This window comes from Crotalus tigris, unplaced genomic scaffold (assembly GCF_016545835.1).
Source record: "Crotalus tigris isolate CLP2741 ecotype Arizona unplaced genomic scaffold, ASM1654583v1 scf7180000018818.712119, whole genome shotgun sequence".
NCBI classification, from domain to species: domain Eukaryota; kingdom Metazoa; phylum Chordata; class Lepidosauria; order Squamata; family Viperidae; genus Crotalus; species Crotalus tigris.
In genome coordinates, this window is record NW_024097211.1 from 371,916 (window position 1) to 395,896 (window position 23,981).

The following is a 23,981-nucleotide window of genomic DNA, read 5'->3' on the forward strand; positions in this document are numbered from 1 at the left end:
CCCTGTTTTAAATCAATTGCTGCCTACCTTTAGGGGCCAAATTTGCATTACCCTCTAGAATATTTTTTTTGTGTAGCAGACAGAAATATGGTCGTGGTCTATCATGCAAAGAAATGGTGAGCAAAGAAAGGAGTGTGCTGGCAATGGAAGACAATAAGCCAGAGAAGACTCATGTGAACAGTAGAGTTTCAGGTTATCATTAAGGGAAACTCATAAGCATCTCTGAAATATAATCCAGAAGGAAACAACATGGAGTTTCAAAAGTCTATTCCAAGAGCAAATTCCACTCAGGATTAACTAGTCCCATTTCATGTGTTATACTATCTCATAGTAACCAACAGGATGTATTTGGGAAGCTCACATGACTGGATTGTATGAAAATAAACTTTTTGCACTGTAGATTTCTAACAATCACCTCACGTTGCCAGGAGTTTGATTCCTTTAGTCCTGACCAGCTCAAGGTTGACTCAGCCTTCCATTCTTCCGAAGTCAGTAAAATGAGGACCCAGATTGTTGGGGTCAATATGCTGACTCTGTAAACCACTTAGAGAGGGCTGTAAAGCAGTATATAAGTCTAAGTGCTATGATATATACAGCTGCAACCGATAGTGAAGAGGTGGTAAGAAGGCAGTAGTATATTAGCAGCCACTGATAACCTGACTGTACATAAATCTGCTAACTCCTTTTAAAATTTTGCAAATTGATTGCTGTTCCCTCAGTTGCTGACAGACAATTTCATAATAATACCCTCTGTGACAAAGTACATTAAACCGTAATTTAACAGACCTCAGTTTAATGGACTCTGGATAGCCAGAGATATTTTTCACCTGGAGTTCATCTTCATTTGATGGACTGATGTCTGTTAAATCAAGGTTAAATGCCAATTAGGTAATTACACAAATGATGTAAATTGACAAAATAATGCATATTCAAGTGTAACAGATACACTCTGCCCCTAGAACACTCTATTAAATTTAGGTTTTACTGCATTTTGTCTAGCTTGGAATTCTGTGTGTTCAGTTTCAATGGATGGCCTCAAATTCTAACATTGTGAGGAGGGGAAAATATCCACATTAACTTATTCCATGCATGATTTTTTGTTCCAGTCTCATGATTTTATAGTTCTCTATCAAGCTGCTATTTAAGAAAAACAAAGCATTAGTATAGTTATTTAGAGCTTATTACAACCCTTTTTGTCCAATTGTGAAATTATCTGTATCTATTAGTGAAATAAAATATTTTCATAAAAACATGAGAAGAGGGGAGGGGAGGGGAAGAAAAGGGAGAAAAGAGAAGGGAGAGGAGAGGAGGGGAGGCAGGGAGGGGAGGGGAGAGGAGAGGAATTTACATCTTTAAGTGTAGATTGAAGATATGAAACGTTAGCCTAATTTCAAAATTACACCAAAAGAAAGATTAATTCCAATCTCTTAAGTGATCTGTGTGGTCTCCAGAGTTTGATATACTGAGACAAAGACAGAGGAAAACAAGCTGTTCAAAAAGATCTCAGAAATAGGGGGGGTGGGGGGGGTAAAAGAATGGCCACCCCCATCCTTTATGCCTCTGGTTCTTCCTGCCATTTGTTTCAGTCCTGCCCAATCCTGGTATGTAGTCAAATCCTTCACAGATGACTCCCATGAAAATGAAGTTCTCAGTCAAGCGAAGTTTCCCACCCATGTTCTAGACAATGGAGAACTAAACCAAATATGTTTGCCGAGTTTGCAAGGCAATTTATAAAATTTACTTTTCAGCAGCAAATTGTTAATTCATTTTTCACAATGCCACTGAAAGACATTGACAATGACATTGCTTGCATTTTTCTTTATTTCAGCCAGAAATAAATCCCCTGTATTTCTACAAATGTAAACATTTCTCAGCTACCTAGGCGCTGACTGTACTTAAATGTTCCTTTCACTATGATCTTATTAAGACCGTCAGCAATTTGGCTTTCACTTACAATTCATTATAAATGGACTTTGGTCCCAAAAGCACTTTTTTCTGGCTCACCTCTCCCCCTCTTCCTTACACACTTTGAACATCTGCAAATCTTACCACTCCCATCTCTGGAGCCAAACATAATTCTGGTTTTTTGGGGAGTTTATCAGTGCTCAGCAACAGACTTTAAACTGTATTAACATAACAGACTATAAAATTAATAGTAGCTGGGTTTGAAAGTCAATAACAAAGTCTACATTCAACAACTGGATTAAGATTATTCAAGTTAAGATGGAATTACAGTAGGAGCATAAAACATAAGAAGCATCAACACACAAAAGCTCAACAATGAAAGATAAAATGAAATGACTATGAATTGACCTCTTTAGCATTAGCAAATTGAGATGGAATGCAATGGGACACTTTCAGTCAGAACATCACATAGTTTATTAGTTAAGACATGAAAAACAAAGAAGAAATAGTTTGATAATTATGAAGAGTATAGCAAGAATAGTACTTGACTACATGCAATCAATGACCAAATAATATCTAGAAGACTTTATTGACAATTCTTTTACATGATGACCATTCAAGTTTATATTCCAACCACTGATGCAGAAGAAGAAGAAGACTCTCCTCTATGACCAAGTTCAATTTGAAATCTACATGTGCTGCTTCTGATTGGAGACTAGAATACCAAAGTTGAAAACAGGAAACAGGAAAATGTAGTTGGATTGTATGATCTGGAAAACTGAAATGAAGCAGAAGGCCAATTTATCAATTTCTGCCACTCCACTGATTCATAGCTAACCCTATCTTCAAATAAGCAAAATGATGCCTGTAGACACGGACATCATCAGATGAAGTATATTGAAATAAAATTGACTCCATTACCACTAAAAAGAGGTGGAGGAAGTCAATTATAGAATCTAAAACTTGGCCAAATGCTATCTGCAGAAGAAGAAAGCCAATCAATTTCCACAATATGATCTTGAAATCACCATTTACAAAGAATTGCTTTGAAGTCCTTAACATCATTGAGGAATTATGGAATGAACTTAAATAAGTCATTAAGGTTGGATATGAAAAGAGACTGCCAAAAATCAAGAAAGAGAAGAAAGCAACTGGATGTCAGAACAAACCCTGAAAATTGCCAAGAAAAGAAGAGAATCAAAGCCAAGTAAGGCAGACATCTCAGAAAGGAACACAACAAAAAGTTTCAGAGAGCTGTTAGAAGACACAAGAAAGCATATTTCAACACATATAAAGACACTAAACAGACATGTAAAAACAAGCAGTCTTTGAAAAAAATCTCTGAACTCAGAAGGTTGTTCCAACCATAAATTCAGTGGTGGGATTCAGCCGATTCACACCGGTTTGGCAGAAGCAATACCTAATTTTTTGTTGAGTTCAGTGAACTGGTTACCATAAATCTGTGAGGTGCATTGTGCTGATGATGCTGCCACCATGAGGCATGTCACACCGGTGATGATGTCAATGCGATGCACGTTGTGCTGGTGATGATGACATACAGAACCCACCACTGCACACATTGATATGCTAAAGGATGCCAATGACATTCAAAAGAAATTAAGGGAAGGTGGAAGGAATATACTGAAATGCTATACAGCAGAGCTGTCAATGCCAAGATATCCAAAAAGTTATCCCTTACTTTTAAGAGTCTTTAGTATTGAAAGATGACGTTAGATCAGCACTATGGCCATTATCAAGTTGGAAGGCTATAGGAAGTGATGGAATACCTACTGCAAGGAACAGAAGAAGCATCAGTCAAGTTTGTAACCAAGCTATGCCAGCAAAGCTGGAGGACACAGTGGCCAACTGATTAGAAGATCTACATTCCAATTCCAAAAAAGGAGGCTTAAGACTGTGTGTGAACTGTTGCTAGCAAAATAATGTTTAGGATCATCCAATGCAGATGGGAGCCCTTACAGGGAAAAAGAGATCCCAGATATTTAGGCTGGTTTTAGGAAAGGAGCATGAGATGTTCTTGCTAATGCAAAATGGATAATTGAGAAAGGCAAAATATACCAAAAAGAAGTTCAACATTTGCTTCATTGATTATAGAAAAGCCTTTGATTCCATTGATCATTTCAAACTGTGGAAAGTGCTCAGAAAAATGGACATTTTAGAATATCTCATTGTCCTCCTGCAAAACTTATGTACAGGTCAGGAAGGCACAGTCTGGAAAGAATTTGGTAAAACAGAAACACGCCAGATTGGTAAAGGAAGGTGACATGGCTTAATATTCTCCACTTATTTATTCAACCTATATGTGGAATGTGTATTAGGGGAAACTGGATTGAAAGAAAATGAGTATTGTTTTAAAACTGGAAGAAGAAACATCAGTAACCTGCACTACCCCGATAGCTGAAAATGCAAAGGATTTGCAAACTGAGATGCTAAAGATCAAAGAACATGGTGAAAAAAATGGACTAAGATTAAATATAAAGAAGATCAGACTAACAACAATAGGTAGAACAACCAACCTTAGAACCAACAATGAAGATATCGAAGTGGTGATGAACCATCAACAGTAAAGAAACAAGCAATCAAGAAATACATTGCATTCTAGTACTCAGAAAAGCAGCTATGAAGATCTTGGAAAAGATATTCAAATGCCATGATTTATACCTACAAAGATCTGAATCATACAAGCCATTGTATTATCTGTGACACACTATGGAAGTGGAAGTTGGACTTTAAAAAACTAGTATAAGAAGAATATGGACACTTCGAACTTTGGTATTGGAGAAGACATGTGACGGTCAAGTAAACAAAATGGTGGATCATTGAACAAATCACTCAAGGCCAAATGATCAAACTCAAATTATTCTACTGTGGACACATTAGGCAAAGACCCAGCTCTTGGGAAAAGTCCTTAGTGCTGGGGAAAGTGGAAGGAAAGAGAAGAACAAGATCAGCAGCAAGTTGAATGTACTCATTTACAGTGGTGATGAGTGGAGAAGACCTAAGTATGTGATCATTTGGAGTCAAAAATGACTTGATGGCACTCACTCACTCAATCAATCACAGAGCATCAATTTACTTTTAATATCTAAAAATGCCTGGCTGCATTTTGGCAGGAAGTTACCATCCTTAAAAAGGACCTACGATTTGTCAGCTGAAGATTATACTAATGCAGTGATGGCAAACCTTTTAGAGACCCAGTGCCCAAACTGCAACCCAAAACCAACTTATTTATCACCAGGTGCCGGGTGGGCATGGCCACACTGGTCAGGGCAGACTGGTGGGCAGGGCCAGGGTGGCGGGGGCCAGTCCCTCGCCATCTCCAGGGCATGGCACGGGTGCCCACAGAAAGGGCTCTGAGTGCCGCCTCTGGCACGCATGCCATAGGTTCGCCACCACTGTACTAATGAATGGGGCAGTTGGAAACTTTGGGTTTAGACCGATCTTTTTCCACTGGGGACCAGACAGCATTTTCGAGATATATATATATATATATATATATATATATATATATATATATATATATATATATATATATATTTGTGTGATATGAAAGAAACAATCAACAACTCTTTTTTCACCCTTCATCAAAAAATAGTGAAAGATTGTCTCTTCTTCTTTTTCATGATCTGACAACAGAATTCAGTTACACAATTTTTAGAGGTTGCAAAAGAATATTTGGAATTTTTCCCCATTCTTTTCCCATGCCTTATTTTTGGCACTCTATACAAAGCCTGATTTCACATACCAAACATACTAGGTTTTAACCATGGTTTGCTGAATGTTAATTGGTTTTTCAATACCAACAGGCCACAAAACATATTTTACAAACCACAGTGTCTGGATTCATACAGCACATTGAGTAAAAAAAATATATTATGGCTTAGTATAAGATATGAATCTAAGTTTTGTTTGGAGTATATGGTATATTTCATAAAAGGTCACAAAGAGGGCAGATGTTAGGTTGTTATTTAATTGATTGTAATATGGGAAATCTATATTTTTACATATATATAGTTCTGCTACCCAAACAAGTTGAAAGATAAAGATAGAAGTAGAGGCATTTGGATGAAAAATAACAGCAGCATAATTTGCTGTATAACTAAATGAAATATATTGAGATCAAGGGCAAACAAAAGGAAGGGAAGGGAAGGGAAGGGAAAGGAAGGGAAGGAAAAGAAAGGAAAGGAAAGGAAGGAAAGGAAAGGAAAGGAAAGGAAAGGAAAGGAAGGGTAAAATTTTATATCCTAACCAAGGGAATCAGTAAATTTTTTCTCCTTTTGAAAAAAGTCAGAATTAATGAATTTTTTATCAAACTAAATAACAGTTATCAAAAGAAATGCAGAACTTTTTTTGCACAGACCTAATTAGAAATGCTTTGGAACTGATTACTTTATTGAAACAGTCTGTACTACTGAGTAATGTGTGCTAATACATTTATTTCAGAGCAATGGGGGAAAGCAAGAGATAAGGAAACCTTGGCTACAGAGAGGAAGAAAAACTATGGAGAAAAGCAGAAAAAAAGAAATAAAGAAAAAAGGATATACTTACACTGAAAAGAAGTGAGTTCATTATATCACTTTATTTTCTACTAAATGAGAATAAAATCCTCTTAGCGAACAGAAGCAGCTACAGGATTAGAGTTTTTCATCAAAATGACAAAAGCAGCATCACACATTTGTGATACAGATTCTATCCCTTTTATTCATGCATGCAAGAACACATGAACAAAAGGAGTTGAAGTGCATTGCACCATAGTGATGCCATGTTCATAATTTTGTCCTCCTTGACCCTCTCCACCTCCCAATGATTGGTGAAAGAGACTTCTTTCTATTTCCATTCTGTATTAACCTCTTTAAAGATCTTGAATTAATTAGGGAATTACAGGTTCTGGTATCTTCCAGCCTGAAAGGCAATCAATACATCTCCCAGACTAAAATTAGAGCTTTGAGCTATAGTTGTACTCAGTCTTCTTTATTAGAGTTGTGCCCTCTTAAAAAAAAAATCAGTAGTAATTTGGTCCATAGCCCCTCACTGCTACTCATTAAAGAAGTCCAGCTAGAAGAAAGGTGTGGCTGTTTTAACAAATCAATTCATTAATGTTAACGAGATTCTTAAAGCAGTTATGCAGAAGGCTGAAATAAACCACACTTTTCTAGAAATAGCACAGAAGTACAGTGCAATGCACGAGGACCATAGTCATTAAAAAATTTCAAACTATACACACTTCTTTTTTAATTTTCTTTAACATCCTTTAGAAAGTTTATAATCAACCCTACTTTAAACCTTTCCATTAACATTATCTAACTGTAAGCACAGCTGCTTGAAGACATAAGGGGACATTTGATAAAGAAATGCAAAATTTCAGAAAGAGTTTCCAGCCAACTAACCAAGAGCTGAATTAGTTACACTAGTTTGGTGGATCCAGAACTATCGCCATCTTCCTAGTGTAATATGGAAAGAAGGAAATGATTTTTGTTCTTATTGGTTTTTTTTTTTAGCAGAATTAAAGTGTGAATGTTCAAAGATCAGTTGTTCTCCTCAAATATTGGGAATATTTCTAAATTTCCAGATTCATGTTAAACAGTGTGCATATATATACGTGGACAAATATATTACCAAAGATTTACTTGTGGGAATTTCACGGTGATACAATGGAGGAAGAAAATACTGTCTACTATCCTGTCACCCCTCTTTCTCATAGTTTGCCATTCTGCCCTTCCTAGAGCTGAGACAGAATGGTTGGCCCAAGGTCATCCTTCAAATGGTAGGGTAGTATGAATGGATTTCCAAAAAACAATCCAGGCTACAGGAACCATTTGTGCTTCAGGTTGAGAGGCAGACAACACCTATCTTCAACAATGAAGGGACACAGGGCAGCCAAGGAGGATGACCCTGAGGACATCTGAGGTAAACCTCCAAATGGCTTCAACGACTCTCTAAAAGAATGCAAATGACCAACTGTCTGCAAGGAGTATAAATCCTTCCATTCCCCACCATCCAGTCAGAGCTGAAGAAGCTTCTTAGATGAGAAGCAAAACATCTTCAAAAAACAAAACAAAACAAGAAAGTCCAGTTGCCTCCTGAAATAGCACCTTTGAGACTAAGGTGGGATTAGAACTCAGTTCCCTGGTGTCTAACCTGGTATTCTAACTACTGCATAAAACTGGCTTTTATATAAACTCTTCTTGTGTGATAACATTTCAGGAGAACTGGGGGAAAAACAGCTCAGTCTTTCAAGGGGAGGGGGAGGAGAAATAGACTTGGAGCAGAAATAGAAGAGAAATGGCTAGCAAATCAAGATGAAATTAAGTAATAGTGGGTTCCTGACAGATTCAGGTTTCAGGCTGATTTAAGAATCCCAAAGAGGAGTTGTCATAGAAATCATTATGCCAGGAGGATAACTATATAGTGTGGGATCTGTCTCCTAGTACTGACATTCAGGGAGAGAAAAGGCTCTGGATATACTAAAAAGAAGATCTAGGTTAGACTATCCATGATAGGTTGCCAGCTAAACTTTACCTGAAAGACTTGGGGAAATTAGTTATAGCTATGTACTTTTAGGGTAGGATGTTGACATATTAGCAGAAGCAATTCTGTTGAAGACAGGGTACTTATCTTGGAATGGAAAATTGCTTGGAAAATGCAATTAGATCACAAAGCAATTTACCAAATTTCTTTAATAGCAGAAGCCAGAAAGGGGAGTGGAGCTGAAGTTTTGGTAGTATAATCCTTCTCTAGTTAATTAACTGAAAAAAAAATCAATCAGAGAAACTAATATTTTGTATTCATGAAATACTACAAATATTGCAAATAAAGCCCAACTCATCAAGAAGGCTTTAAACTAAAATTGAGGATGCAGGAAGACCAATCTTTAGAATCTCTAAAACCCAAAACCAATCATAAATCCCAAGAAAACAAATCAAACAGTGAGGTAGACAGAGACGAGAAAAAAGAAAAACCCAAACAACAATCAGGAGATGCAGGAAACATATCCACAAAAAGGCATAAAAGTCTTAAATGCTTATATACAAATGCTCAAAACTTGGTGAACAAACAGGGTGAACTAGAAGCAATAGTACACGAGGGAGGGTATGATATGGTTGGCATTAGAGAAACCTGGTAGGACGAAACCCATGAATGGAATGGACTGATGGATGGATACAAATTGTTCAAAAGAAACAGGTCTACAAAAAGAGGAGGGGGAGTTGCACTATATGTAAGAGAAGACTACATATCTACAGAAATGCACATGATCCAAGATAAAATCTCTCCAGAATGCATATAGGTCAATATAAAAGAGAAAAAAAGTGACATTACCATAGGTGTATATTACAGGCCACCCAACCAATCAGAAGAGATAGATGAACTCTTTGCCAACCCACTAACAAATATATATAGGAAGCATATCACAATAGTAATGGGAGACTTCAACTATCCAAATATCAACTGGGAGACAAACTGTGCAGTGAGCAGGAGATTCCTAACCAGCCTAGCCAACAACTTTGTCATCCAAAAGGTGGAGGAGGGAACTAGACGTAAAGCCATACTGGACTTAATTCTAACTAATAGAAAAGAAGTAACAGAGAGAGTTGAAGTTGCCGGAACCTTGGGCGAAGTGTATGTCATACTGGAATTTAATATAACGCAAACACTAACAATAGAAAACAACCGAACTAGTGTCTTGAACTTCAAAAGAGCTGACTTTAACAAACTCAGAGAGAACCTAAGAAAGATCCCATGGATGAAAATCCTAAAGGGGAAAACAACCCAAGAAGCATGGGAAACTCTGAAAAATTTGATCATAAAAGCCCAGACCAGCACAATACCACTGAAAAAGAAAAACAAGAAATTCAAGAAAAAGCCAGCATGGTTGCACAATGATCTCTCTAACAAACTGAAAAACAAAAAGGACAAATACAAAAAATGGAAAGAGGGGCACATAACTAAGGCCAATTATCAGCAGACAGCCAGAACATACAAAGATGAAGTCAGGAAAGCAAAGGCTCAGAAAGAACAAAGACTTGCAATAAAAATCATGGATAATAAAGGAAGTTTCTTCCAACATATTAACAACAAGAAAAAAGTCAAGGAAACTTAGGTCCACTAAAGAGACAAGATGGCAAGGAACAGGCAACAGGGAGAAAGCAGAGCTGCTTAAATTATACTTTGCATCAGTCTTCACACAAAAAGAAACTACAGCCCAACACACCAAAAAACTACTGGAAAAGACAAATTAGAAACAAAAAATAAAATAAGCAAGAAAATGGTAAGGAAACACCTATCTGACCTTGACAAATATAAATCACCGGGGCCTGACAGATGTATCCCAGAGTTCTGAAGGAGCTGGCAGATGTTATCTCAGAACCATTGAACCACACCTTTCAAAAATCCTGGAGCACTGGGGAAGTACCTGAGGATTGGAAAAGGGCTGATGCGGTCCCCATCTTCAAGAAAGGGAGAAAAAACAGACCCAGGAAACTGCAGACCAATCAGTTTAACATCAATACCTGGGAAGATCCTAGAAAAGATAATCCAAAAATAGATCTACGAACAATTAGAAGCAAACAAAGTTATAACTAGTAGCCAGTTAAAAACAGATCATGCCAAACAATCTTATTTCATTCTTTGACAAAGTGACTAAACCAATAGAGCAGCAAAATACTGTGGATGTAGTATACTGAGACTTCAGTAAGGCATTTGATAAAGTAGACCACAATTTATTCCTTGGTAAGGTAGAAAAAGGTAGCATAGACAACATCACACCAGATGGAGCTGTAGCTGACTGGCAAACTGTACTCAACGAGTAGACCTCAATGGCACTACATCCACATGGAGAGAAGTAAGCTGTGGGGTACCATAAGGTTCCGTCTTAGGCCCAGTACTCTTCAATATCTTCATCAATGACTTAGATGAGAGAATTGAAGGGGAACTCATCAAACTTTGCAGATGACACCAAACTGGCAGGAGTAACTAACAGCCCAGAAGATAAACTCAGGATCCAAAAAGATCTTGACAAACTTGAACAATAGGCCCTATCCAACAAAATGAGAGAAAAGCAAAGTTTTACATTTAGACAGGAAAAATCAAAAGTACAAGTACAGATTGGGCGAGACCTAGCTTAAAAACAGTAACTGTGAGAGGGACCTTGGAGTCCTAGTGGATGATCATTTAACCATAAGCCAACAGTGTGCAGCAGCAGCCAAAAAAGCTAATACAATCCTGGGTTGTATAAACAGAGGCATAGAATCAAGATCACATGAGGTATTAGTACCGCTTTACAAAACCCTAGTAAGACCATACCTGGAATACTGCTGCCAATTTTGGTCACCAAATTACAAAAAAGTTGTTGAGAATTTGGGAAAAAAATCAGAGAAGAGCAACTAAGATGATCAAAGGCCTGGAGACTAAAACATATGAAGAATGGCTGCAGGACTTGGGTTTGGCTAGTCTAAAGAAAAGAAGAAATAGGGGTGACATGATAGCAGTATTCCAGTATTTGAGGGGCTGCCACAAAGAAGAGGGGGTCAAGTTATTCACCAAAGCACCAGAGGGCAGGACAAGAAACAATGGATGGAAACTGATCAAAGAGACAAGCAACCTGGAATTAAGGAGAAACTTCCTGACAGTGAGGACAATTAACCAGTGGAATAACTTGCTCCCAGAAATCATGTACGCTCCATCAGTGGAGATTTTTAAAAAGAGGTTAGACAGTCACTTGTCTGAAATGATACTTTTGGATGTATCATTTGAGTGTGTGTCACATATTGTACTTTATGTGACACACACTGAAATGATGTATTCAAAAGTTTTCTTTACCTCAAAAAGAGTGTTCTGGGGTTTTTTTGGACTTATCACTTCCTTTCCAGGATATGTTAAAGTTCCTTAAGATTCTATTCTATTCTATTCTATTCTATTCTGTTCTATTCTATTCTATTCTATTCTATTCTAACCTGGTTCTCAAGAAGTTTCTTGTGTGCTGTGTCTTGTCTGCTCAATCCTAAAAATTCACAATATTCACAACAGTTGAATCTCCAAGCTGAATTCCATCCAGCATCTAAGACAAAAATGTGTGCATTGCTTTGGATCTCTGCCTGTCAGGATAATCAAATTATGGCAGGATCATATATGTATGATACTAATTAAGAAGTATACAATATTGATTCTAATTATAAAAACAATTTTGATTCTGATAAGGACACTCTAGCACTGCATTTTAGGAATTGCAACTGGATCATTTTTAAAACTTATTATAAATGCATGTAAAGAAATAGTAACTCTCACTAATATTCTATGACCAAATTCATGGTAAATATTTAGGGCATTTTTAAAAGCAGAAGTGGTTAGTGTGGTCCAGAATCTCTGGGAGTTGGATGACATATATAGTTAATAAATTATTATTAATAATATTAAATCCAAGAGGTATTTTTCAATTATGCAATTTTTAAATCAGGATTATTTGTGTCAGATAAAAACACAAGTCTATTATTGGGTTTTCATAGTGTTCTTAATTTAATAAAACTGGCGGTTAAATAAGACAAATTTAAAAAGAAACAATGTGTTTAGAAAATCAGCAGCTTTGGCAGCTTTTTTTTTTTAAAGCCAGGTATTTATCTTTTCGCTTCAGAAAACCACAAAAAATAACCACAATGTTGTGAATAATCTTTGGAACTTCAAAGCCTGCATGCCCGGTGTAATGTTTTAAGGTCATTAAATTACAGAGCTACCATAATGAAAGTCAATAATTACCCAAGCTCTTTAAAACCAATGCCAAACATTTTGCCTATGATTAACAATAATAAATCCCTCCTCACAAACAGAATGCTTTTTTTCAACTTCAATAGCCACTTGTTAGTACCTAGAGCTACAACTGAACATTATGTATGCTCTGTATGCTTCAAATTTGTAACAAATTTGTCTGAAATGGTATAGGATTTCCTGCCTGAGCAGGGGGTTGGACTAGAAGACCTCCAAGATCCCTTCCAACTCTATTATTATTATTATTATTATTATTATTATTATTATTATTATTATTATTATTGTTGTTGTTGTTGTTGTTGTTGTTGTTGTTGTGTTGTTAAATAAATTTGACTTACACATTATAGTTTATATTGGATTCAAGAATGTGAAACTATAAGAAGTGAATCTATTTGTGTTGCCTTCTCATAGAAAGTGTGTCTTTCTTTCTCCCATAATCTCCTGTGTTGCTACAATTGTTTCTAATCATCTAACTGGCCAGAGCTGATGAGAACTGTAGTCCAAATTATCTAACAAAGTCAGTTTGCCTATCTCTGAGCTCAATAGGTTGCTACACAAATTCATTTCCCACTTGCTACCTGTGGAAACCTCCGTTGAAAGAAAACAGTTAAATATGACCCTATATAAAGTTGCAAGAGACAATTTAGGTCACCTGGAACAAGACCTTTGCTCAGTGCTACTTTCTAAATACATAGTTTAGTTGTAATGCTGTTATCTGCAGTGACATATAAATAAGTAAACATAGTCAGCTCTTAGGTTATAGTCCACTATCCCAAAATAAGAAAAACCAGATAAGAGCAGTTAGCTGCATTTGGAACAAGAATAACAGGAAGAAACTGGATAAAATGACTGAAAAAAACATTCTTCTTGGTGGTAAGAAAAGGGATTTGACAATGCTGAAAGGGAGTAAAAATGGCATCAATCCTAAAAACGGTCCCTAGGATATGTAGCAAAATTAGACTCTACCATGCATTCTGCCCTGAGCTACCTTGTCAGGCCCAATCAAAGAACAACATAGAACAATCAAGCCAGAATTTAGTTATTTGCTCACACCCTGTAGACAGAATCTTGCCAGATTAAATTTATACATTCTAACTCAGATGACCATCAGGTATACTACTGCAGGCAAGAATCCCTCAGAAGAAATGGAGTAGCCTTCATAGTCAATAAAATAGGAAAAGCAATACTGGGATACAATCCCCAAAATGACAGAATGATCTCAGTTCGAATACAAGGCAAACCATTCAATATCACAGTCGTCTAAATCTATGTCCCAACCACTGGTGCTGAAGAGGATGAAATTGACCGGTTCTATGAAGCCCTACAGCACCTTATAGAATCAACACCAAAAAATGATGTCCTTATCATCATGGGGGATTGGAATGCTAAAGTAGGAAGCCAAAAGATAACCGGAATAACAGGCAAGTTTAGCCTTGGAATACAAAATGAAGCAGGGCACAGGCTGATAGAATTTTGTCAAGATAATACGATGGTCATAACAAACACTCTTTTCCAACAACCCAAGAGACGGCTCTACACATGGACATCACCAGACAGTCAACACAGAAATCAGATTGACTATGTGCTCTGCAGCCAAAGATGGAGAAGCTCTATACAGTCAGTAAAAACAAGACCAGGAGCTGACTGTAGCTCAGATCATGAGCTTCTCGTTGCAAAATTTAGGCTTAAATTGAAGAAAGTAGGGGACAGCGCTAGGCCACTCAGGTATGAACTAAATCATATTCCAGATGAATATACAGTAGAGGTGACAAATAGATTTAAGGAATTAAATCTTATAGACAGAGTGCCTGAAGAACAATGGACGGAGGTTCGCAACATTGTACAAGAGGTAGTAACTAAAACCATCCCAAAGAAAAAGAAATGCAAGAAAGCAAAATAGCTGTCTGAGGAAGCTTTGCAAATAGCTGAAGAAAGAAAGGAAGTGAAAGGCAAAGGAGAAAGATACACCCAACTGAATGCAGAATTCCAGAGAATAGCTAGAAGAGATAAGAATACCTTCTTAAACAAACAGTGCAAAGAAATAGAAGAAAATAACAGAATAGGGAAGACCAGAGATCTCTTCAAGAAAATTGGAGATATGAAGGGAACTTTTCATGCAAAGATGGGCATGATAAAAAACCATAATTGCAGGGACCTAACAGAGGCAGAAGAGATTAAGAAGAGATGGCAAAACTACACAGAAGAACTATACAAGAATGAGCTTAATGTCCCAGATAACCATGATGGGATGATCACTGACCTCGAGCCAGACATCCTAGAATGTGAAGTGAAATGGGCCTTAGGAAATCTGAGCAACAACAAAGCTAGTGGAGGTGACAGTATTCCAGCTGAGCTATTCAAAATCTTAAAAGACGATGCAGTAAAAGTGCTACACTCAATTTGCCAGCAAATTTGGAAAACTCAACAATGGCCACAGGATTGGAAAAGGTCAGTTTACATTCCAATGCCAAAGAAAGGCAATGCCAAAGAATGTTCAAACTATCGCACCATTGCACTAATTTCACATGCTAGTAAAGTTATGCTTAAAATCCTACAAGCTAGACTCCAGCAGTATGTGGATTGAGAACTACCAGAAGTACAAGCAGGATTTCGAATAGGCAGAGGAACTAGAGATCAAATTGCCAACATATACTGGATCATGGAGAAAACTAGGGAGTTCCAGAAAAACATCTACTTCTGCTTCATTGACTATGCAAAAGCCTTTGATTGTGTGGATCACAACAAATTGTGGCAAGTTCTTAAAGAGATGGGAGTACCAGACCACCTCATTTGTCTCTTGAGAAACCTATATGCGGGTCAAGAAGCAACAGTGAGAACTGGACACGGAACTACTGATTGGTTCAAAATTGGAAAAGGAATCCGGCAAGGCTGTATACTGCCACCCTGCCTATTTAACTTATATGCAGAGCACATCATGAGAAAGGCAGGGCTAGATGAATCAAAAGTTGGAATTAAGATTGCCCGGAGAAATATCAACAACCTAAGATATGCATATGATACCACTCTAATGGCAGAAAGTGAAGAGGAACTAAAGAGCCTCTTGATGTGGGTGAAGAAGGAGAGTGCAAAAGTTGGCTTGAAACTCAACATTAAGAAAACCAAAATCATGGCATCCAGCCTTCTCAATTCCTGGCAAATAGATGGGGAAGAAATGGAGGTAGTGACAGATTTTATTTTCCTGGGCTCCAAGATCGCCTCAGATGCAGACTGTAGCCAAGAAATTAAAAGATGCTTGCTCCTGGAGAGGAAAGCTATGGCAAATCTAGACAGCATACTAAAAAGCAGAGACATAACCCTGCCAACAAAAGTGCGTATAGTCAAAGCCATGGTTTTCCCAGTTGCAATGTATGGCTGTGAAAGTTGCACCATAAGAAAGGCTGAGCGACAAAGAATTGAGGTCTTTGAACTATGGTGCTGGAGAAGACTCCTGCGAGTCCCTTGGACTGCAAGGCATTCAAACTGGTCAGTCCTAGAAGAGATCAACCCCGACTGCTCTTTAGAAGGCCAGATCCTGAAGTTGAAACTCAAATACTTTGGCCACATAATGAGAAGGAAGGACTCACTGGAGAAGGGCCTAATGCTGGGAAAGATTGAGGGCAATAGAAGAAGGGGACGACAGAGAATGAGGTGGCTGGATGGAGTCACTGAAGCAGTAGGTGTGAACTTAAATGGACTCCAGAAGATGGTAGAGGACAGGAAGACCTGGAGGAACGTTGTCCATGTGGTTGCGATGGGTCGGACACGACTCCGCAATTAACAACAACAACAACCCTACAGATATACTCTGAGAAATTCTAGGGAATGGCTATGCTAAATCTTTCCTCAGTCTTCAATCCAGCTTGTCAATCTTGTCTCATTCCCCCTCCTTGGAATATGGTCCCTCCTTCCTGGGAAAGTGCTGCTTCATGGTAGTCCATAATGCCATTTCCTCCTTCAGAGACACAATCCATCATACATATAAGTCTACAGTCTATAGGTGAGTCAAAATTTGGCAGCCCAACTTCTCTCTGTTTCCAACAGATTTTTTAGCAGTTTTAATTATTGGCATTTAGTTAAGTCCAAACGGTTTGTTTTAATTTTTGAAGCTTTAAGTCCAAGGCGGGGGGGGGGGAGTTGGGGGGATTTCCCAAGAACTTCATTGGTTTTGGCTGGATCTGCTGGGGTATGTTGTGAGTTTATAGACATGCTAGGAAATACAGCAGGTTCAAAACAAGAAGAAACCATGCCAAATATATAGTGAAGTCCATATGTATGGTAAAGTGAGATAAGCCATAGCTAATGGCTGAAAGCAGTATTATGCAAAAACAACTGAAGCTACAATCTTCCTACACCACCTTACCAAGTACACTTGAGGCCTGCTGAGGACAGCAGTTCCTTAGTTTTCTAATTATTGTTGCACAACAACTATACTTTACCATGTGATTTGCAATATGGATTCCGCTTTACAGAATTACTATTGTTGATGTAAAGATGTGAAACAAATATCTTATGCTGCTATATACCGTCTTGTGGGGGGAAGGCAGAAAGGACATCGTAAAACCTAGTCTCACATTTACCAAACTTTGATTGCAATAGACAAACTTTAATCCAGAAATCTCCTTGAAGTGATGGAAAAATCAATTGCATCCAAAAGATTTTTTTGATGTGGAAGTTAAATCTGAATTAATTTCATCCTAATGCTCTGATATCCATGATGATTTATGTTATTTATGTTGTTTACATCATGAAGAGAAGGATGAGGGGTGACATGATAGCAGTGTTCCAATATCTCAGGGGTTGCCACAAAGAAGAGGGAGTCAAGCAATTCTCCAAAGCACCTGAAGGCAGGACAAGAAGCAATGGATGGAAACTAATCAAAGAGAAAAGCAACCTAGAACTAAGGAGAAATTTCCTGACAGTTAGAACAATTAATCAGCGGAACAACTTGCCTCCAGGAGTTTGAATGCTCCAACACTGGAAGTTTTTAAGAAGAGACTGGACAGCCATTTGTCTGAAGTGGTATGGGGTTTTCTGCCTGGGCAGAGGATTGGACTAGAAGATCTCCAAGTTCCCTTCCAACTTGATGATGATGATGATGATGAAAATGATGTCATTTATAAAACAGTGAAGTAAACATGTGTCTTATATGCGATAGTATGCTTTGAAATGTGGAACAATATGAATAGTTGCTCAAACCTCTTTTGCTAGGATTCTTACCTGGAACTCTTTTGGCCCAGTTGATCATATGAACCAATTCTCGATCAGCAAGGTTGGTCAGCAACGTCATCATTGAGGATTCGTTGAACGGCCTGTTAGGGTCATATTCTGAATAGACAATAGGTGGTTCTGCCTCTAGCAAAGCAGAAACCATCTGATCTGCAGAGAGGGAAAGAGCTGGACTGTTTTTTTTGCCATGCTTGATCATTAATGGACTTGGCCAAAGATTTGGGTTCCTTGCCTCTGCCACTGTACCCACGTTTCTGCTATCGTGTTCTTCTCTTTGACGTTTGTGCTTCAGTATTCGGCCACCTCTGCGATCTTTTCTTATGCCTGGAAGAAGATATAAATACAAATAACATATGTTATCCACTGACTTCTGTAATGTGACTAAAGTTTATTTAAGCCGACCTGCATTTAACAACTGTCAGTTCATAGCATCAAATCTTACGAAACTATCATCATCTTTATAGAATACAACAAACAGCATGCAGAAATAAAATATAGGATGTTAACCTGGTTGAGTAAAAAGCATTTTATAGGAGAATTGTGACACAAAATTAATTGCAACATTGTAAAGCACTGTGAGGAGCCTAGCCCAGTGATGGCGAACCTTTTAGAGACTGAGTGCCCAAACTGTAACCCAAAACCTACTTATGTATTGTCGGGTGCCAGGTGGGCGTGGCCTATTGGTTGGGTGTGGCCCATTGGCTGGATGTGGCCCATTGGGTGGGTGTGGCTGCAGTGGTAATGGCAGACTGGGTGGGACTAAAAAGTTCAATCAATCAATTCCAACTTTGCGAGATCTTTTTTTTCCCGTGAGAAGTTGAAATTGATTGATTGAACCTTTTTTTTTGTACACGGCAGCGGAGGCCTAAAGCGAAAAGGTTTTATAAAACCCAGCTGAAGGCCTAGGACTGGGGTGACGGCTCATGTGCCCACAGAGAGGGCTCTGCGTGCTACCTGTGGCATGCGTGCCATAGGTTCGCCACCATGGGCCTAGCCCATTACAGGAATAAAATACCTTGGGGCAGTTCTGAAATAAATTATTTGATACCAATTATTTGTTCATTCAATACCTCCTAATGTAGAGTGTATAATAAATTTACAGACAATTTCTGGGATATCTGGTCAAATCATCTACTTCTGTGCCAAACATTAAACCAGTCATAGACAGCTAGGAATCAATATTCATATATATTTGACAAGGAATAATTAGGAATTAGAGAACAATCTTTAGGCCTACTTCCTAAATGGGAAAGAACACTGCAGATCCAGACTCTGAAAGAAAAGATTACATTATTATCTGAGAACTTTCTTACAAGTGAAAATTTCACCCTGATTTCTTTCTTAAATGTTCAAACTGACCAAACTTTTGTTTTATGATACTTGGAGATCTGGCATCAAAGTTTTATTCAGGCTTGATATTGTTTAGTTTCCAAGCTTTGACATTCTTTAAAAATTTCACAAAAATTTGTTTTCTCCACATTAACAAATGAAACTTTGTGAAACTTTTAGAAAATATATTTATAAGAAAACATATGACCAACATCAACCATGATTCGACTGTGACAGTCATAGATAGAAAAGCTTTTATCTACTTCAGTTTCCGAAAAAGCCATTCTGATTTCTACGTCGTCTGGTTGAACCATAAAAGATATAAAGTTGTGCGTATCAGCACACAGAGAGCAGAAGACTGATCAGAATGTTTATACCAGTATTATTTTTAAGCCGATGAACAGTGATGCTGAAGATAAGTTTTTAAACTTGTGGGAGATTAAAGGTAAAGTGGAGCACAGAGTTTTGCGATTATTTTGACCAGAACATCAGAAAAATATTGTGACAGATTCATCTTGGAGAAAAATTGCAATTATAAGAAAAGGTTTGGCTTTTCTAGAAAAAAATGAAAAAAATAGATTGCTGAGTTAGAAGCTGTATGACAAGAAGGAAATTAGCAAGGGTGAAACCCTCCCACTTTTCTGTTTTATTCAAATATTATGAAGATAAAGACTTCCTTAAATTGAACTTGATTCCTAGTGATTACATAGATGGGTCAATGTGGTTTTCTGCTCTCCCCATCTTTAATTGGATCATAGTGTTTGTCTTCTTTTAACTTATTTACATTTTAGTATATTTATATTTACCTTTTACGATAGTAAGTGCCCAGTTACCTTGTGGTAAGATGGGCAGCCAAAAAAATTATAAATAAACAAGCAAACAAACTATGGCACGCTGACTTCCTTAAAAAAACAAAGTAGTTAGGATTGAATTTTTTATAGAGTTGCCCTGAATGATGATTTCAGTTTTTATCCCTTCTCATTTCATATGAATTCTAAAAGTGTTGTTGTTGTTGTTAATTGCGAAGTCGTGTCCGACCCATCGCGACCCCATGGACAACGTTCCTCCAGGTCTTCCTGTCCTCTACCATCTTCTGGAGTCCATTTAAGTTCACACCTACTGCTTCAGTGACTCCATCCAGCCATCTCATTCTCTGTCGTCCCCTTCTTCTATTGCCCTCAATCTTTCCCAGCATTAGGCTCTTCTCCAGTGAGTCCTTCCTTCTCATTAGGTGGCCAAAGTATTTGAGTTTCAACTTCAGGATCTGGCCTTCTAAAGAGCAGTCAGGGTTGATCTCTTCTAGGACTGACCGGTTTGAACACCTTGCAGTCTAAGGGACTCGCAGGAGTCTTCTCCAGCACCATAGTTCAAAGGCCTCAATTGTTTGGCGCTCAGCCTTTCTTATGGTGCAACTTTCACATCCATACATTGCACTGGGAAAACCATGGCCTGGACTATACGCCCTTTTGTTGGCAGAATGATGTCTCTGCTTTTTAGTATGCTGTCTAGATTTGCCATAGCTTTCCTCCCCAGGAGCAAGCGTCTTTTAATTTCTTGGCTGCAGTCCCCATCTGAGGTGATCTTGGAGCCCAGAAAAATAAAATCTGTCACTACCTCCATTTCTTCCCCATCTATTTGCCAGAAATTGAGAGGGCTGGATGCCATGACTTTGGTTTTCTTAATGTTGAGTTTCAAGTTTTGCACTCTCCTTCTTCACCCGCATCAAGAGGCTCTTTAGTTCCTCTTCACTTTCTGCCATTAGAGTGGTATCATCTGCATATCTTAGGTTGTTGATATTTCTCCCGGCAATCTTAATTCCAACTTTTGATTCATCTAGCCCCGCCTTTCTCATGATGTGCTCTGCATATAGGTTAAATAGGCAGGGCAACAGTATACAGCCTTGCTGGACTCCTTTTCCAATTTTGAACCAATCAGTGGTTCCGTGTCCAGTTCTCACTGTTGCTTCTTGACCCGCATATAGGTTTCTCAAGAGACAAATGAGATGGTCTGGTACTCCCACCTCTTTAAGAACTTGCCACAATTTGTTGTGATCCACACAATCAAAGGCTTTTGCATAGTCAATGAAGCAGAAGTAGATGTTTTTCTGGAACTCCCTAGCTTTCTCCATGATCCAGCGTATGTTGGCAATTTGATCTCTAGTTCCTCTGCCTCTTCGAAATCCTGCCTGTACTTCTGGTAGTTCTTGATCCACATACTGCTGGAGTCTAGCTTGTAGGATTTTAAGCATAACTTTACTAGCATGTGAAATGAGTGCAATGGTGTGATAGTTTGAACATTCTTTGGCATTGCCTTTCTTTGGAATTGGAATGTAAACTGACCTTTTCCAATCCTGTGGCCACTGTTGAGTTTTCCAAATTTGCTGGCAAATTGAGTGTAGCACTTTTACTGCATCATCTTTTAAGATTTTGAATAGCTCAGCTGGAATACTGTCACCTCCACTAGCTTTGTTGTTGCTCAGATTTTCTAAGGCCCATTTCACTTCACATTCTAGGATGTCTGGTTCGAGGTCAGTGACCATCTCATTGTGGTTATCTGGGATGTTAAGCTCATTCTTGTATAGTTCTTCTGTGTAGTTTTGCCATCTCTTCTTAATCTCTTCTGCCTCTGTTAGGTCCCTGCCATTTTGGTCCTTTATCATGCCCATCTTTGCATGAAACGTTCCCTTCATATCTCCAATTTTCTTGAAGAGATCTCTGGTCCTCCCTATTCTGTTATTTTCTTCTATTTCTTTGCACTGTTCATTTAAGAAGGCATTCTTATCTCTTCTAGTTACTCTCTAGAATTCTGCATTCAATTGAGTGTATCTTTCTCTTTCTCCTTTGCCTTTCACTTCCCTTCTTTCTTCAGCTATTTGCAAAGCTTCCTCAGACAGCCATTTTGCTTTCTTGCATTTCTTTTTCTTTGGGATGGTTTTAGTTGCTACCTCTTGTACAATGTTGTGAACTTCCATCCATAATTCTTCAGGCACTCTGTCTATCAGATCTAATTCCTTAAATCTATTTGTCAACTCTACTGTATATTCATCAGGAATATGATTTAGTTCATACCTGAGTGGCCTAGTGCTTTTCCCTACTTTTTTTCAATTTAAGCCTAAATTTTGCAATGAGAAGCTCATGATCTGAGCCACAGTCAGCTCCTGGTCTTGTTTTTACTGACTGTATAGAGCTTCTCCATCTTTGGCTGCAGAGCACATAGTCAATCTGATTTCTATGTTGACCGTCTGGTGATGTCCATGTGTAGAGCCGTCTCTTGGGTTGTTGGAAAAGAGTGTTTGTTATGACCATCGTATTCTCTTGACAAAATTCTATTAGCCTGTGCCCTGCTTCATTTTGTACTCCAAGGCCAAACTTGCCTGTTATTCCGGTTATCTTTTGGCTTCCTACCTTAGCATTCCAATCCCCCATGATGATAAGGACATCATTTTTTGGTGTTAATTCTATAAGGTGCTGTAGGGCTTCATAGAACCGGTCAATTTCATCCTCTTCAGCACCAGTGGTTGGGGCATAGATTTGGACTACTGTGATATTGAATGGTTTGCCTTGGATTCGAATTGAGATCATTCTGTCATTTTGGGGATTGTATCCCAGTATTGCTTTTCCTATTCTTTTATTGACTATGAAGGCTACTCCATTTCTTCTGAGGGATTCTTGCCCACAGTAGTATACCTGATGGTCATCTGAGTTAAATTCACCCATTCCTGTCCATTTTAGTTCGCTGATTCCTAAGATGTCGATGTTCAGTCTTGTCATCTCTTTTTTGACTACGTCTAGCTTGCCTTGATTCATGGATCTTACATTCCAGGTTCCTATGGAGAAAAAATCTTTACAGCATCGGACTTTCCTTTCACCACCAGATATATCCACAGCTGAGCATCCTTTCGGCTTTGGCCCAGTCGCTTCATTCTTTCTGGCGCTACTAGTACTAGCCCTCTGCTCTTCCCCAGTAACATATTGGACACCTTATAGCATTCTTTAATTTGTCATATAGTGTCCTAATGCCTATCTCAACATTGTAGCCAAACTTTATACAGACTGGTTTCACCAAAATACCATACAGAACATTTGTCGGGATGTTACTGCTCCAGCTCTTTTTTTTTTTAAATACTTATTGGAAATAAGCTTAAACCAGTTCCAGTGATTCATTATGTCTGATAACGTTCTGCTTTCTTCATATTTAGAGGAAGATGTTTATTAAAAGTATTTTTCTACTGATTTAATCACGAGTAAAATAAACATTTCCTCTGAAATGTTAGCTACCTTAAACAATTTCCTACCCATCCAAGGAACAACTTTTAAGGTGAGTTTGAATACAAAATAATATAAATGAAGGTTGTTGTTTTTTTTAACAAAATGCAGCAAGTGTCAGTTCATTTATTCTATAAACCTAATTAGAGTCTTCATGCACAAATAGTGATTAGGATATGAACTGTTTTTATTGCTTATTTCACCGATATATTTGTTTCCTGTTTCCCATTGTAATTATAATTCAATGGACTTCCAATAAAACATAAAATATGCAATAAATCAAAGCAACAAAAGACACGTTCACTAAAAAGGGAGGGGTGAAGAGAAAAAAAATATCATCCAGGAAAAGATGCATTTGGTATATCAAACCAAGCTGGTAATAGGGGCATTCATGGCCACAGAAATCAACTGACTTTACCCTAAATACTCAAAAGTTGTGATTGCAACTTCACCTAAAAGAGCAGACTCCATAAATCACATGGC

The 23,981-nt window shown here is 38.0% G+C and overlaps 1 protein-coding gene across 17 annotated transcripts in view; it reads right to left on the reverse strand.

Annotated features, from left to right (window-relative positions):
- Positions 1-23,981, reverse strand: part of ESR1 (estrogen receptor 1) — a 260,567-nt gene that overhangs the window by 40,919 nt on the left and 195,667 nt on the right. For all 17 annotated transcript variants that reach the window (XM_039356300.1, XM_039356294.1, XM_039356291.1 and 14 more), the window contains one exon: positions 17,896-18,228. In XM_039356300.1, coding sequence (XP_039212234.1) covers positions 17,896-18,228 — 333 coding nt within the window. The remainder of the gene's footprint in view (positions 1-17,895; positions 18,229-23,981) is intronic.